The following is a 13,584-nucleotide window of genomic DNA, read 5'->3' as shown; positions in this document are numbered from 1 at the left end:
CTCCCTCTGCAAATATCCAGGTGGGTGTGTGCTTCACACACTCCAGTGCCTGAGCATTATCAAAGCACCATTGGCTTTTTTTTGTTATAGCAGCAATACAATAACACGTGAGAGGTGAAGGGGTGGGGGAACGCTGCTCACAATGGGTGGAAAAAAATCCAAATGTGAATCAAAAGGCCCTTGTGAAGTTGTTCTGCTCAGGAGCTGGGGAAGCAGCCACTGTAAAAGCTGGATAAAAACCCCAGAGTCACTAAAAGGAAGCTCTGCTGTCGGGGTTTTTGGGAGGGTTTAACAACCCTCTACACCTGGGTGCCTTTTGTGAAGCCCTTGGGCACGGTGGTTTTCATTAAAGGGTTTTGTGGGGTGGAGCGTGGCCAAGGGAAAGCAGGAGTGAAGGATTGCTGGCACTGCCTGCCATGCCCTCAGCAAAGCCAGGGCAGGAAAGCCTGGCTCTCCAAGTCCTGTCCCAAAGCCCAGGCAGCAGCTGTGAGCCTGGTGTCTCTCCCTGACCTCCCAGGGAAATCCTGTGCATGCTTGTGCATCCCTGATTTCCTGCTGTGCCTGGTGGGAAGCAGGATGGAAGCATTCCAAGGCTGCAAGGTGAGCCCAGGGATGAGGAGGGCAGCTTGGCTTTTCTGCTGGTTTTGATGCTGCCTGGATTTTCAGATGACCGTCCTGGGAAGTTCCCTTTTCATGGTTCCCCCTGAGCTCCCCCATGGGAGAGGCAGGGATGTTTTGCCCTCAGGGATTTAATGCACCTCACACAACCCCAGTTCTGTGTGTTTGGAGGCTCTTTTCAGTCCTGGAGTTCCAGAGATGGAAGGGGGATCCTTGACCAGGTGCTGGCAGCAGCTGCACTGGGGAATACTGAGGTGCTGCATGCCCTGGTGGTTTGGTTTGGGGTGCTGGCCCCACGGGTGTGGGAGCACACCTGGGCTGGGAACAGGCTCTTCCCACAGCCCCACACCTGCATTTCCCTGACTCAGGGAGTGGATAAGGGTTTGGAGAACTTGGGGGAGTGGATAAGAGCTTTGGAGAACAAGTGTGGAATCAGGGCACAAGTGCAGCATCCTGATGTGGTTGTCCTGCTGGAGCCTGAGCCCCTGCAAGGAGTGCTGTGCTCTAGGGATAAACCAACAAAAAAACAATCCCAGGTCCAACCCCAGCAATACTTTGATCACACCAGACGAGACTTTCCCCCCCACTCTTTCCTTTTTATTTCATGAATGTTGGCAGTACCCAACCTGATGCCTGCCCCCTTTCCCAGCTCTTTCAGGACAATTAGTAAAATGTTTGGTCTTTCGTTTGGATGAATAATTAATCTCCCAGCTTGGTGAATGATTCATGTGCCATATGCCATGGCCCTGGGACCAGCACCTTGCACAAAGGGCAGCACAGCTTCCCTGGCTGGGTCAGGGGACAGGCTGGGGAGGAAGGAAAAGCTTTCCCCTTGCTGTGGATGGGGGGTGGAGATCCCTGTGATGCCTTGTGAAGGCTGACCTAGAACAGAGACTGGATGGAGCTAAATAATAAAGTAGGGATTTATTAGGAGGCTTCAATAGATCCACCTTGGGCAGCCCAACCCAAAATGGCCACAAAAAGGACAACAAGTCATGGGGTTTTATACTTTTGTAAGTTCTGGTCTACTAGCATATTGGAGAGTTTTATTGTAGCTATATATATATATATAAATATAAATATAAATAATATATAGCTGTAATTATTGGTTTAATTACAGCTTTAGTCCATGAAGTCCCATTTTTCTTGTTTTTCTTTCTTCAGCCCATGTTGTTTGTGCTCTTGGTGCTGAGATTTGGATCATTTGTCCTTGGTCCCCAGCTAGAGCAGAATTGTTTTGTCTCCCTGCTCTGTGCACAGAGCTCATAGGAAGCCCAGACTCACACACTAAAGCAGCCCAGAACCTGAAAACCATAAAAGCTCAAACCTGAGGCACCACCTGGGCAGGCAGAGCTGTGGCTGTGGCTCTGGGGGAGCCAGGCACCCCCTTTTCCCAGCACAGCATCCGTCCCGCGTGCCGCTCACGCGATCCCGGCTCCATCCTCCCCACCCCGCTGCTTCCCTGAAGCTGCAGAGTGAGTCAGCCCCTCCCACGTGGCTGCTGGTCCCCGGGGGCACTGCCTCCCCTGCCAGGCACCCCTGAGCTCCCCAGGGGCTCCTGCTGCACCCCGACACCCTGGCAGAGCTCCTGCTCTGGGGGACGCCCTCATTGTCCTTCTTTGCGCCGCCATGCGCCTTCCTCTGGGAGATGGGTTGGGGGGCATGGCCTGAGGAAAGGGGGTTGTTCCCTCCTCATCCTCGGTGAGAAGGTGGGCTCACACAGGTGGGTGCTCTGGGGTCTCCTTTGGCACGAGCTCAGACAGGCCCTGCTGTGGTCAGCCCTTCTCTGTTTCTCTGTGGAGCCAGCTCTCGTCTGCTCTCAGTGGCTTTAGCTTTCCACCAGGTCCTGTGTGTGCAAGTGCACTTTTATCAGCACCCTCTCACCCTGCCAAATCCTCTGTCTGCTGAGAGGCAGTGTGGGGATGGAGGAAGAGGGAAATGTGAGGTTTAGCCAACCCACAGGGTCCAGGACAGTCATGCCCCAAATCCTGGGGGCTTCTCTGGGAAGATGGTGGCCTTGGGGGATGATCTCACCCCCCAGATCAAAGGCTGGTAAAGGCAGATTTTGTCCTTCAGCCTCATCACACCGCTCAGGGCGTCACTTGTGCCCATCCAGAGCTCTCCAAGCTGCTGGGAGGGGCAGGAGCAGGAGCTGTACAGCAGCTCAATCCACCTGGGTCACAGCCCCGAAACCTAGAAAGAGCAAGAGAAGGTGGTGGAGGCTTTGACGCTGCTCTGAACTGTGCCAAGGGCGGGACTTGGCCCCGGTGTCCCTGTCCCTTGGTGTCCCCAAGGCTGTGCTCTGCTGTGGCACCCTCAGAGTGGGTGACCTGACCCTGCTGGCCCTGCCTCGAGCCAGGTTGGCACCCAAGAACTGTGAGGATGTCCTGCTGCACATGATGCTGCCTGCAGAGAGGGCAGGGATGGATTCACCCCATTGATTAACCCCAAACAGGGCAGGAATGGGGTGAGCTCATCAGGTAACTCACTTTCTGTGAGCTGTTTGACCAGTGTATTAATTATGAAGTAGTCTCCCTCCTAGAGTCAGGTGGCAGTGCAAGCCTTCAGGGGCCTTTCCACTTAATTATAAATATTAATTTGCATGCCAGCCAGCACCCTGCCTGCCCCAGATTTTGGGCTGAGATTAGTCTGTCTCAGCCTATGCCTTTCTCCACCCAGCACACCCTTTGCTGGGACAGTTTGTGTGAGTTTCAGCAGTGCTCCCCAAGGGGAATGCTTGAGGGGGGCTCAGTTTGGGGTTGGGGGGGTGAATAGAGGGTCAATCTGATAACTTGGGATTCAGCCTTTGCTGGGAGTCTCTGATGTGAAGCTCTTTGCAGCGTGGCCTGAGCTGTGTGTGCTGTTCCTTAGGGCTGAGAGCAGGATGGGATGGGGATGGGATCAATGGGATGGGATGGGATAAAATGGGATGATGATGGGGGTGGGATGATGATGGAGATGGGATTAGATGGGATGGGATGGAATGGGATGATGATGGGGATGGGATGAAATGGGGATGGGATGATGATGGGGATGGGAGCCCAGCAATGCACAGGCACAGGGGCAGCTGCAGAGTGGGATAGTGCCCAAGTTCAGTGTTGACTTTGTGTGGGCACCATTGTCAAGCATCGCTTGTTCTTTATTCTTCTCGGTCCCAAAGAGCAGGGAATTCTTTAAAATGAGATTATTCTTGGGGTTTTTTTCCTTCTTTTGAGCCCTGGGGGAAGAGATCTAAAGGTGCAGGTCCTCAGCTGAGGCGAGGGCGTGTTCTCTGCTCAGATGGGGGTTGATCCCGGCTCTGCCCAACCCCAAAGCCCGCGGGTGTGGTGGCCCCAGCGGGAGCTCGCCCTCCTCCCCAGAGCCTCCAAATAAATAAAATCAAATCATCATCCTGGTTGCAAACACAAAGCAATGGATTATTATTTTTTTTCCTCTCCTGAAAGAGTGTTTTTGTCTGCTGGTGATTGCTCACTATTCAATTATACTTTGGGGGATTAGCATATATTTCCCATCCTGCCTCCTCTCTCATTTGCATCCTTCCAAAGCTCCTCTCTGCTCTTTTCTCCACCTGAAGTCTCTCTTCCCCCTTTCCTCAGAAGTAAAACTAACCCCTTTGCCTGGGTGACCTATAAAAACGCCTTCACTTTTTTTTTTTTCCCCTTCTTTTTTTCCTCCAGTACATATGATGAAAAGCATGAGATCATTGGGATTTTTATAGCCTAAATCTGGCAGCTTTTTTCAAATAACTTGGATGGTGAGATGTAATTTTAGTTTGGGTCCTTGCCTAAAAATAAAGAATAATTATTAGCACATCAGACGTGGATATTGTGAGTGATCGAAAAGGGTTTAAATTGTTCTACAGATACCAGAGCTGCTGCCCTGTGGCAGCACAAAGGTCTGTCACAGCCCGAGTCCCATCTCAGGAGCTGTGAGAAACCTTAATTCAGAAAGTTCTGGCTGATAAGGTTTATAAAAAAAAAATTATTAAAAAAAGGCATGGCTAGAGGGTTAATAAACAATTGCCAGGTGAGATATGCTGAAGTCCCAAGCAGCAAGATGTGTTTGGAGCATTGGATTTATAATCAGCAGTGCTGCCTGTGCCTACCAGCAAAGCCTGGTTATCCATGAGAGGGGATGTGTGTAACTTCCAGCCACAGAAGGGCTTGGGAAAAGTTATCCATGAGAGGGGATGTGTGTAACTTCCAGCCACAGAAGGGCTTGGGAAAAGCAGCCAGCAGCCAGGCTGGCGTGCCTGGAAGCTTGGTTTGCTTTTCCCAGCTGCTTTATTGAGGTGTTGGGTGGTGTAGGGCTGCTCAGCCCATGCCCAGAGGCTCTGGGCTGGCTGGGATCAGAGTGCTCTCTGCCCTGGCTGCCTTCAGGAGGATGTGCAGGCACCTGTGTCACACCTGGGTCAGCTTTTTGTCACCGCCTGGGTGACAGCGCCGAGTGCCACCGCCTCGGTCTGGTGATCTGTCCAAACCTCCTTCCCAAAGCGCTCGTGATGTCCCCTGTCCCCACGAGAGGACAAGGAGCATGTCACCTTGCCTGTCACAGAGGAGTCCCATTCTTAGCAGCTAATTTAGAGCACGGGGAAGGAGTGCCCTGGAATCGCCCGAGCCTTGCCTGGAGGCTCCAGCACGGGCTCTGGAGCCCTTCACACAAATCTGGGTTAGCTGAGGACTTTGCAGCCAGGTGCTGCTCCTGCCCCGGAGGCTGGAGGGCTCCACCTCTGTTGGTGTCACCAATATTGTGGATGGGATGTGCCTTGGCTTGTCTGGCCCTTGGTGCTGAACCAAACAGCAGCACTGTGGTGTTTCACCCCACAGACACTTTTGGCCAGCTGGATCACCCCACAGACACTTTTGGCTGCCTGGGTGTGTGGTGTTTCACCCCAGGGACATTTTAGGCCAGCTGGATGTGTGGTGTTTCACCCCACAGACACTTTTGGCTGCCTGGGTGTGTGGTGTTTCACCCCACAGACACTCTTGGCTGGCTGGGTGTGTGGTGTTCCACCCCACAGACACTTTTGGCTGCTGGGTGTGTGGTGTTCCACCCCACAGACACTTTTGCCTGGCTGGGCGTGTGGTGTTTCACCCCACAGACACTTTTGGCTGCCTGGGTGCTGCAGCTGGGCACTGGGGACAAGTCCAGGCCTGCAGGAGCTCTGGTGGCTGAGGGATGGAGCTTTCCTCCATAACAGGGGCTGCTCCTCAGGTTTCCCTCTGTGGAGAAGCTTTAAGGCGATGGTGAAAGAAAGGAGCCGGTTCTGATGGAGGGTTTGGATCCAGAGCTTTATTCTGGCCCTCAGGCCTCTGAATCCAGCACCAGCTCCAACAGAACTCCTGAACCACGGGGTTGCTGCTCCTTTGAACCCCGGGGAGAGGGGCAGGGAAGGGGCAGGGAGCCACCAAGCAGGTACAAGGGACAAAGGACACTTGGGTGGCCCAATGCCCCCCAGGGGTAGAGGGCATCCTTTGGATCTGCCAATCACTCAATGCCCTTCTGGAATGCCAGGATTGACAGACAGTGCTGGGAGGGGTCAGGGTGGGGAAAACAAGGGCGACTGACACACCTGGGAGGGAATCTTCAGGGGAGAGACCCGGGGTTCTGGGGTAAACCCTGAAATCACAACGCAGCACACCTCCATCCGTGTGGCACCATGGCTCTGTGCTGAGGGGAGAGAGCTGCCCACCCCAGTGCTGCTCTGCTGCAGGAGCTGGGCTGGGCTGCAGCCTGCAGCCTGCCTGGGAGCATCCCCGGCCCCCTGGAGCTCCTCAGCTGCTGAGGAACGTTTGAAGGAGCTGGGGTTGTTTAGCCTGGAGAAGAGGAGGCTCAGAGGTGACCTTATTGCTCTCTACAACTCCCTGAAGGGAGGCTGGAGACAGCTGGGGTTGGTCTCTTTCTCCAGGCAGCATTGACAGAGACATAGGAGGCAGTCTCAAGCTATGGCAGGGAAGGGATAGGTTGGATATTAGGAAAAAGGTTTTCACCGAAAGAATAATAAAGTACTGGAATGCTCTTCCCAGGGAGGGGGTAGAATCACCATCTCTGGATGTGTTTAAAAACAGACTGGACATGGCACTGGGTGCTACAGTCTGGTTGAGGGTTTGGAACATAGGTTGGACTCCATGATCTTGGAGGTCTCTTCCAATCTCATTATTCTGCGATTCTGGGATTCTGGGATTCTGTGATTCTGGGATTCTGGACTCTGTCCTGGCTGGAGTCAGCACTGGGGCTGCTCCTGCCCCTTTGGGAGGCTGGTGCCACTCCAGGGGCTGGGACATGAGGAGCAAAAGCTGAAGCAGGGTTTCCAGCATGGTGTTGGCACAGTGTGTCCCCTGGGCTGGCATTTTGGGGAGCACTGGGGTACCCTGCTCTCACTGCAGGGTGAGTGAAGGGGTGGGAAGTGACGAGGCTTTTGTCCCTCCCTCGTGCTGCTGAGTGGCCGTGCTTTATCATATTTATTGATTTTGATCTTACAACCAATTTAACAGCACAGCTCTCCCCAGACTCTGGCTGCTCCTGACTTAATTAAGTCCCTTTTCTGCTCTCCTGTCAGTGCTGTGGGCAGCAGGGGCTGGGCACAGGCTGGGGCACGGAGACTGGGTGTGCAAAGGGAAAGTGCCAGCAAGGGTAAAAGATCCCTGTAAATATCAGGGGTAAGCAGTGTGATACCCAGGGGGTTGTGGGTGATGCATGCCACTGCTGCTGGGGCCTTGCAGTGGGGCAGGGAGGAAGAGGAGGCTGGGGAAAGGAGCTGAAACAACCCGGTTCACAGATGTGAGAGCTGCCAGGGTATCCTAGGAAACCCAGCCGCCTTTCTGGAGGGACAGGTTGGTACCTGCTGTACCTCAGGGAGAGGGTGAGAGAAAGAGTGCTAATTGCTCAGCACGCCAGAGAGCTGCTCTGGCCTGTAATTAGATGAATTAGTGGAACAATGACCCAATTTCCCTCGGTTTTTGGATTGCTGCAAACAGCCCTGAGGTTGCTGCCTCCCTCTGTCCCGTTCTCCTCCCCATCCCCTCCTCTCCCACCCCCTGCTGCTCTACTGCAACTTCTCTGCTCCTCTCCCAGCCCCTGGGGACCAAGCCTGGATGGGAGAGGATTCTGCCAGCATCCCTGAGGTGCAGCATCCCTCAGCAGCCCAGAGCAGGTGCAGGAGCCCTGAGTGTTCCCACTGCTGCACTCAGTGTGCTCCAGCCTCCCTCCTTGCCCCAGTTTGTTTTCCAGAGATGGGCTTGGGAAAAAAAATTAAAAAAATCTTTGTGTTTTAAAAGAAAACCTCTGGAGTCCTTCCTGTGCCTGCTGGTTGCCTTCCAAGGTCATCAAACTTTCATTACTATAGATTTTGGAATGTGTGCGAGGTTCTGGGCTCCTTCTCAGCAATCCCAGACGTGGGACTCTGAGGAAGCTCCATGTGTGGAAAAAGCCAGGGCAGCTGATGGCTGGAAGTGCTGCCACAGGAGCACGGAGGGGAGGGACTCACATCCCTGAGGTGCTGCTCCTGGCCCACGTGCCACCTTCCTGGGAGGGATCCTGCACGATCCTTGAGACCCCGGATGGGATCCGTGGGTGATGTGGGGCTGTCCCCAGCCATCCTGGGGTGTGGGGGCTGCTAGGGCTGGGGCGGGTCCCTGTGTGGCTTTGTCTTGTCATAGCTGCCCATGAATTTGGGTGTGAGCATCAAAGGAGGCTCGCTGACCTTTGGGAGGAGTTAATCTCTGTCTCTGCCTAGGGACATGGCTTGAGAAGCTTCATGGCTTCCTCAGCTGGTTTAGGAAAAGATTTCCTTGGAGAAAAGTGGGGAAAACTTGTTTATTTAACAGGCACAAGCACAAAAAATGAACAATATTACACAATAAAACCTCTTGGTGCTCCCAAGAGATGACAAACTCAGGAAGTCCCCTTAGTGGGCTGTAGCCTGGCTAGCTCAGCCAGCAGAGCACGGCACTCCCAATCTCAGGCTCGTGGCTTCTCCCTGGCCTGCTTTGACAACATGGCACTGAAGTGGCCAAGAGCTTTCCCTGGGCTAACTGTGCTCTGTCCCTGTGTGCCCACAGCATCCTCGCCACGGCCGGGACACACTTCAACACCCACGTGGACCTGCGGACGCTGCGGGCCGTGCGCGTGCTCCGGCCGCTGAAGCTCGTCTCGGGCATTCCCAGTAAGTTGGATCCTCCTGATTCCCTCCCTGGGGGTCTGCATCCATCCCTGATGGTCCTGGGGGGAGAGGGGTCCTTGTGCCACCTTGTCCTGATGCCTTGTGAAGGCTGGCCTAGAACAGAGGCTGGACAGAGCTAAAGAATAAAGCAGGGATTTATTAAAGGCCTCAATGGATCCACCTTGGGCAGCACAAGAGCCCAGCCAGGGCTGCACCCAAGATGAACCCAAAATGGTCACAAAATGGACAACAGGTCATGGGGTTTCTCCCTTTTATAAGTTCTTCTCCATTTGCATGTTGGAGTTAATTGTGCAATTATAGCTTTAGGTTATGAAGTCCCATCCTTCTTGTTTTTCTCTCTTCAGCCCACGCTGTTTGTGCTCTTGGGCCTGAGATTTGGATCATTTGTCCTTGGTCCCCAGCTAGAAAAGGAATTGTTTTGTCTCCCTGCTCTGTGCATAGAACTCACCATCCCCTAATTTGAACCCCAGACTCACACGCTAAAGCAGCCCAGAATCTGAAAAACATAAAAGCTCAAACCTGAGGCATCAATCCCACCTTTCCATCTAGTGAGAGCTCAAAGGTGGCAGCACTTGGTGTCCCTGGGTGGCACTGTCCTCTGCAGAGCTCACTGGCAGCTCCTCTTCCCTGGCCAGAAGGCAGTGGGTGGATCCTTTCAGGACTGGGGTTTGTTCAGGGGAGATTTCTTGGTTTTTTTGTTTTTTTGTTTTTTTTTTCCCTTTTTGTTGCAAGATTTCATCTGTTGGCACGGGGATAAATAAAGAAACTAGGCTGCTGCTGGCACCAGTGCTCCTGTCCCTCCTGCCCTGGGCACTGGCAGGGCTGGATTCATGCCCTGGGGGCAACAAGGGGGACAGAGATGCACAAGCCATGTCCCACCAAGTCCAGGTGGGGCAAGGACAGGCTGGACATTGGAGTGGGGACCAGAAACAATCTCTGCTGGAGGCTGCTCTGTAGCTTGGCTTTCCTTCCCCTGCTTTCCTCCAGGATCCTCCTGCCCAGAGGGCTCCTCCAGGCTGTGCTTTTGCATTTCTCTGTTGGCTGTCCATCCTCTCTGCTCCCTGTCTTCCTCCTGCCAGATTTGGGATGGATGAGTCTCTGGAAGGGGCTTTGCACTGCTGCTCTGAGCTGTGCCCTTTCTCTCATCTCCTCTCCTCTCCCAGGCTTGCAGATTGTCCTGAAATCCATCATGAAGGCCATGGTGCCTCTCCTGCAGATTGGCCTGCTGCTCTTTTTTGCCATCCTCATGTTTGCCATCATCGGCCTGGAGTTCTACAGCGGGAAGCTGCACCGAGCCTGCTACACAAACAATTCAGGTGGGGACAAGGGCTGGGCACCTGTTGTGTCTGTGGGCTGCCCTCGTGGCCGGAGGGAATGATAAATCTGATTTCATGTCCTCAGAAGGCTAATTTATATCAAGATACTATTATATTTATTTATTTAAGATACTATATTATATTAAAGATACAATATCATAGTTTTATATTATATTACAACATTTAAGTATTATAATATTTAAGTATATAATAATATTTAGTATATTATAATATTTAAGATACTATATTTTATTAAAGAATACTAAACTAAACTATACTAAAGAATACAGAAAGGATAGTTACAGAAGGCTAAAAAAGATAATATTGAAAACTCCTGACTCCTTCCAGAGTCTCGATACAGCTTGACCCTGATTGGCCAATAAGTTAAAACAATTCACATGAAACCAATGAAACAATCACCTGTTGAATAAACAATCTCTAACCCACATCCCAAAGCAGCAAGACATAGGAGAAGCAAATGAGATCATATTGTTTTCCTTTTTCTCTGAGGCTTCTGAGCTTCCCAGGAGAAAAATCCTGGGTGAAGGGAAAATATGAATGTGACGGGCACTCTCTCCACATCCCACGAGTGGGAAAAGATCTAGGATGAGCTGTCCCTCACCTCTGCCTCCTTTGTCTCTCTGCTGTGTGCTGCAGGTGAACTAGAGGAGCTGGACCCTCCCCATCCCTGCGGGGTGCAGGGTTGCCCCCCGGGCTATGAGTGCCGGGAGTGGATTGGTCCCAACGATGGGATCACACAGTTCGACAACATCCTCTTTGCTGTGCTGACCGTCTTCCAGTGCATCACCATGGAAGGGTGGACCACAGTCCTGTACAACGTGAGTACTGCTGCTCTGGGTGGGCAGCTGGAGGCTCTTTCTGTGTGCTGGAAGCTCAGAAGATCCAGGGTTTGCTTCGTGATGGAAATGGGGTTAATCTTTCCAGTGGCTGGGTGTGTTCCTTGCCTCTGGGCAAAGGGAGCTCTAAGGGCCTGGTCCTTATCTCTGACATGGAAATGAGGTTAATCTTTCCAGAATCTGGGTGTGTTCCATGTGTGTTCCATGCCTCCAGGCAAAGGGAGCTCTAAGGGCCTGGTCGCTATCTTTGACATGGAAATGGGGTTAATCTTTCCAGAATCTGGGTGTGTTCCATGTGTGTTCCATGCCTCTGGTCAAAGGGAGCTCTAAGGGCCTGGTCGCTATCTTTGACATGGAAATGGGGTTAAATCTTTACAGAATTTGGATGTGTTCCATGCCTTCAGGCAAAGGGAGCTCTAAGGGCCTGGTCCCTATGTCTGACCCTTTTCTGAGAGCAAAACCTCATGGGCATGTCCTGCAGTGATCCTCCTGCCTGAAGGCTGAGCTGGAGGCTGTTTCTGTGTGCTGGAAGCTCAGAAGATCCAGGGTTTCCTTTGTGATGGAAATGGGGATAATCATTCCAGAATTTGGCTGTGTTCCTTGCCTCAAGGCAAAGGAAGCTCTAAGGGCCTGGTCCCTATCTCTGACCCGTTTCTGAGAGCAAAACCCCATGGGCAGGTCCTGCAGTGATCCTCCTGCCTGAAGGCTGTGCCTGGGGAGGCTTCCTTCCTTGTCTGTGCTCCCCAGGGCAGCTCTGTGACAGTGGACATGTTTTCTGGGCATTGTAGAGGATGTCTGGTGGCCTGGGAAAGCTTCAGAGCTGTTCTCAGACCCCTTGTGTGGGGCAGGGCCAGCATTTCAGCATCCAGCAGGGAGCTGATGGAGCAGGGAGTGCCTGGGCTGAGTTCTTGTGGTTTGGAGCTGCTGATGCCCAAGCCCTTGGGGTGCCCAGAGAGCAGCTTGAGGGCAAAAGCTCCAGGAGATCCCAGAGTGCCATATCACCGTGGGTGACTGGCCATACAAACATGTTGGAGTTTGTGGGCTAAAAGGATCCGTGCCTGTTCTGTTCCCAGCCTCATTTCAGCTGCATTTTTGGCGTCACTGCACCAGGAATGTTTTTATACCCTGGTTCCCATAACGCCCGGGGATTTGCAGAGTGGCATTGCTCTGCAGGAGGCAAATTGATGGCATGAGGTGGGGAAATGCTGCAGGAGGGACTCTGGCACTGGAGGAAAGGCTGGTTTTAAAACCCCAGGCTGTCAGCATTGGGGCCCCCCTTCTTGCTGAATCTGTTCCTCTGGGGGTGCAGGATGGCCTGTGTGGACAGATGGATTGTGAAACCAAGACTGGAGTAGAAAGGGGAGAGTTCATTGCAAAGGCTTGACCTTTCCATGAGGATTTGTTTTTCCTCTTCCTGAAGAAGAAGGCAGTGTCAGGATCTTGCTGTGTCAGTGTGGGAATTAAGCAGGATTGAACCACCTGAGAGTTCAAACCAAAAAACTTCAATTTTGTGTCTGTTTCTGGTGTGTCAGTGGAATTAGAGACTCACCCACAGCACCTGTTGCCCAGGTATAATTAAGTATGTGTGTATATATATATATATATATATATAAATAATTGAGTATATTGAGTGGTTTGCCAGTGTATCATGTGTAGCCTGTGCATGCCTGGGGCTGGTGCCAGCCACCTGCCCTGAGCCTTGCTCTTGTGTTAATGTCTCCCTGCAAAACCTGCTTCCTGCTTAATTAAGTCCCTTTTCTGCTCTCCTGTCAGTCCTGTGGGCACCAGGGGCTGGGCACAGGCTGGGACACAGAGACTGAGTGTGAAAAGGGCTCTAGGGAAAGGGAAAGTACCAGCAAGGGTAAAATATCTCAAAGGTAAATATCAGGGATAAGCAGTTTGGTTTTCCTCTTCCTGAAGGAGAAGGCAGTGTCAGATCATGCTGTGTCAGTGGGGGAATGAAGCAGGATTGAACCACCTGAGAGTTCAGACCAAAAAACTTCAATTTTGTGTCTGTTTCAGTGCTCCCTGTGTCTCCCCCTTCCCAGCAATCAGCAGCAGCACTGCCCATGCTGGAGTCCTGCTGGTGGGGGTGTGAGGCCATGGGGAACAGAAGGGCAATTTATGGTCTGATGGACCTCAGGGGTTTGTTTGAGTGAGTGTGGTCTCCTGCTGGTTGGGGTGTCCTTGCTGGGAAGGCTGGAGCTGATCCCTTCAGTGTCTGGGACTTGCTGATTCATCACCTGGGTCTGAAAACCCAGGGGCTGGGAGCCCTGAAAACTGTGCCTCCCCTACAGGAACCCCTATATATAAATATATATATATATATATATAAAATAAATATATATATATTAAAAATATATAAAAATATAAATATATAAAAATAAATATATAAAATATATATAATATTTTATATATGTAAAATATATCAGGAGGGTCCTATATATAAATATTTATATAATATATTATACATATATAAAATATACATATACATATACACGCGATATATAATATACATTATATATAATATACATTATATATAAAATAGGGATTTACTACCCTAACTGCTAAACTGGGGGGCTCTCTGGGACCTCTGTGGGGATCCAAATCA

The 13,584-nt window shown here is 51.7% G+C and overlaps 1 protein-coding gene across 6 annotated transcripts in view; it reads left to right on the top strand.

Annotated features, from left to right (window-relative positions):
- CACNA1E (calcium voltage-gated channel subunit alpha1 E) overlaps window positions 1-13,584 on the top strand; it is a 107,719-nt gene that overhangs the window by 13,904 nt on the left and 80,231 nt on the right. For all 6 annotated transcript variants that reach the window (XM_036387995.2, XM_054515723.1, XM_036387992.2 and 3 more), the window contains exons 5-7: window positions 8,679-8,782; window positions 9,964-10,116; window positions 10,774-10,955. In XM_036387995.2, coding sequence (XP_036243888.1) covers window positions 8,679-8,782; window positions 9,964-10,116; window positions 10,774-10,955 — 439 coding nt within the window. The remainder of the gene's footprint in view (window positions 1-8,678; window positions 8,783-9,963; window positions 10,117-10,773; window positions 10,956-13,584) is intronic.

The sequence above is a fragment of the Molothrus ater genome, chromosome 9 (genome assembly GCF_012460135.2).
Source record: "Molothrus ater isolate BHLD 08-10-18 breed brown headed cowbird chromosome 9, BPBGC_Mater_1.1, whole genome shotgun sequence".
Taxonomy (NCBI): domain Eukaryota; kingdom Metazoa; phylum Chordata; class Aves; order Passeriformes; family Icteridae; genus Molothrus; species Molothrus ater.
This window is presented reverse-complemented; position numbering and strand designations above follow the sequence as displayed.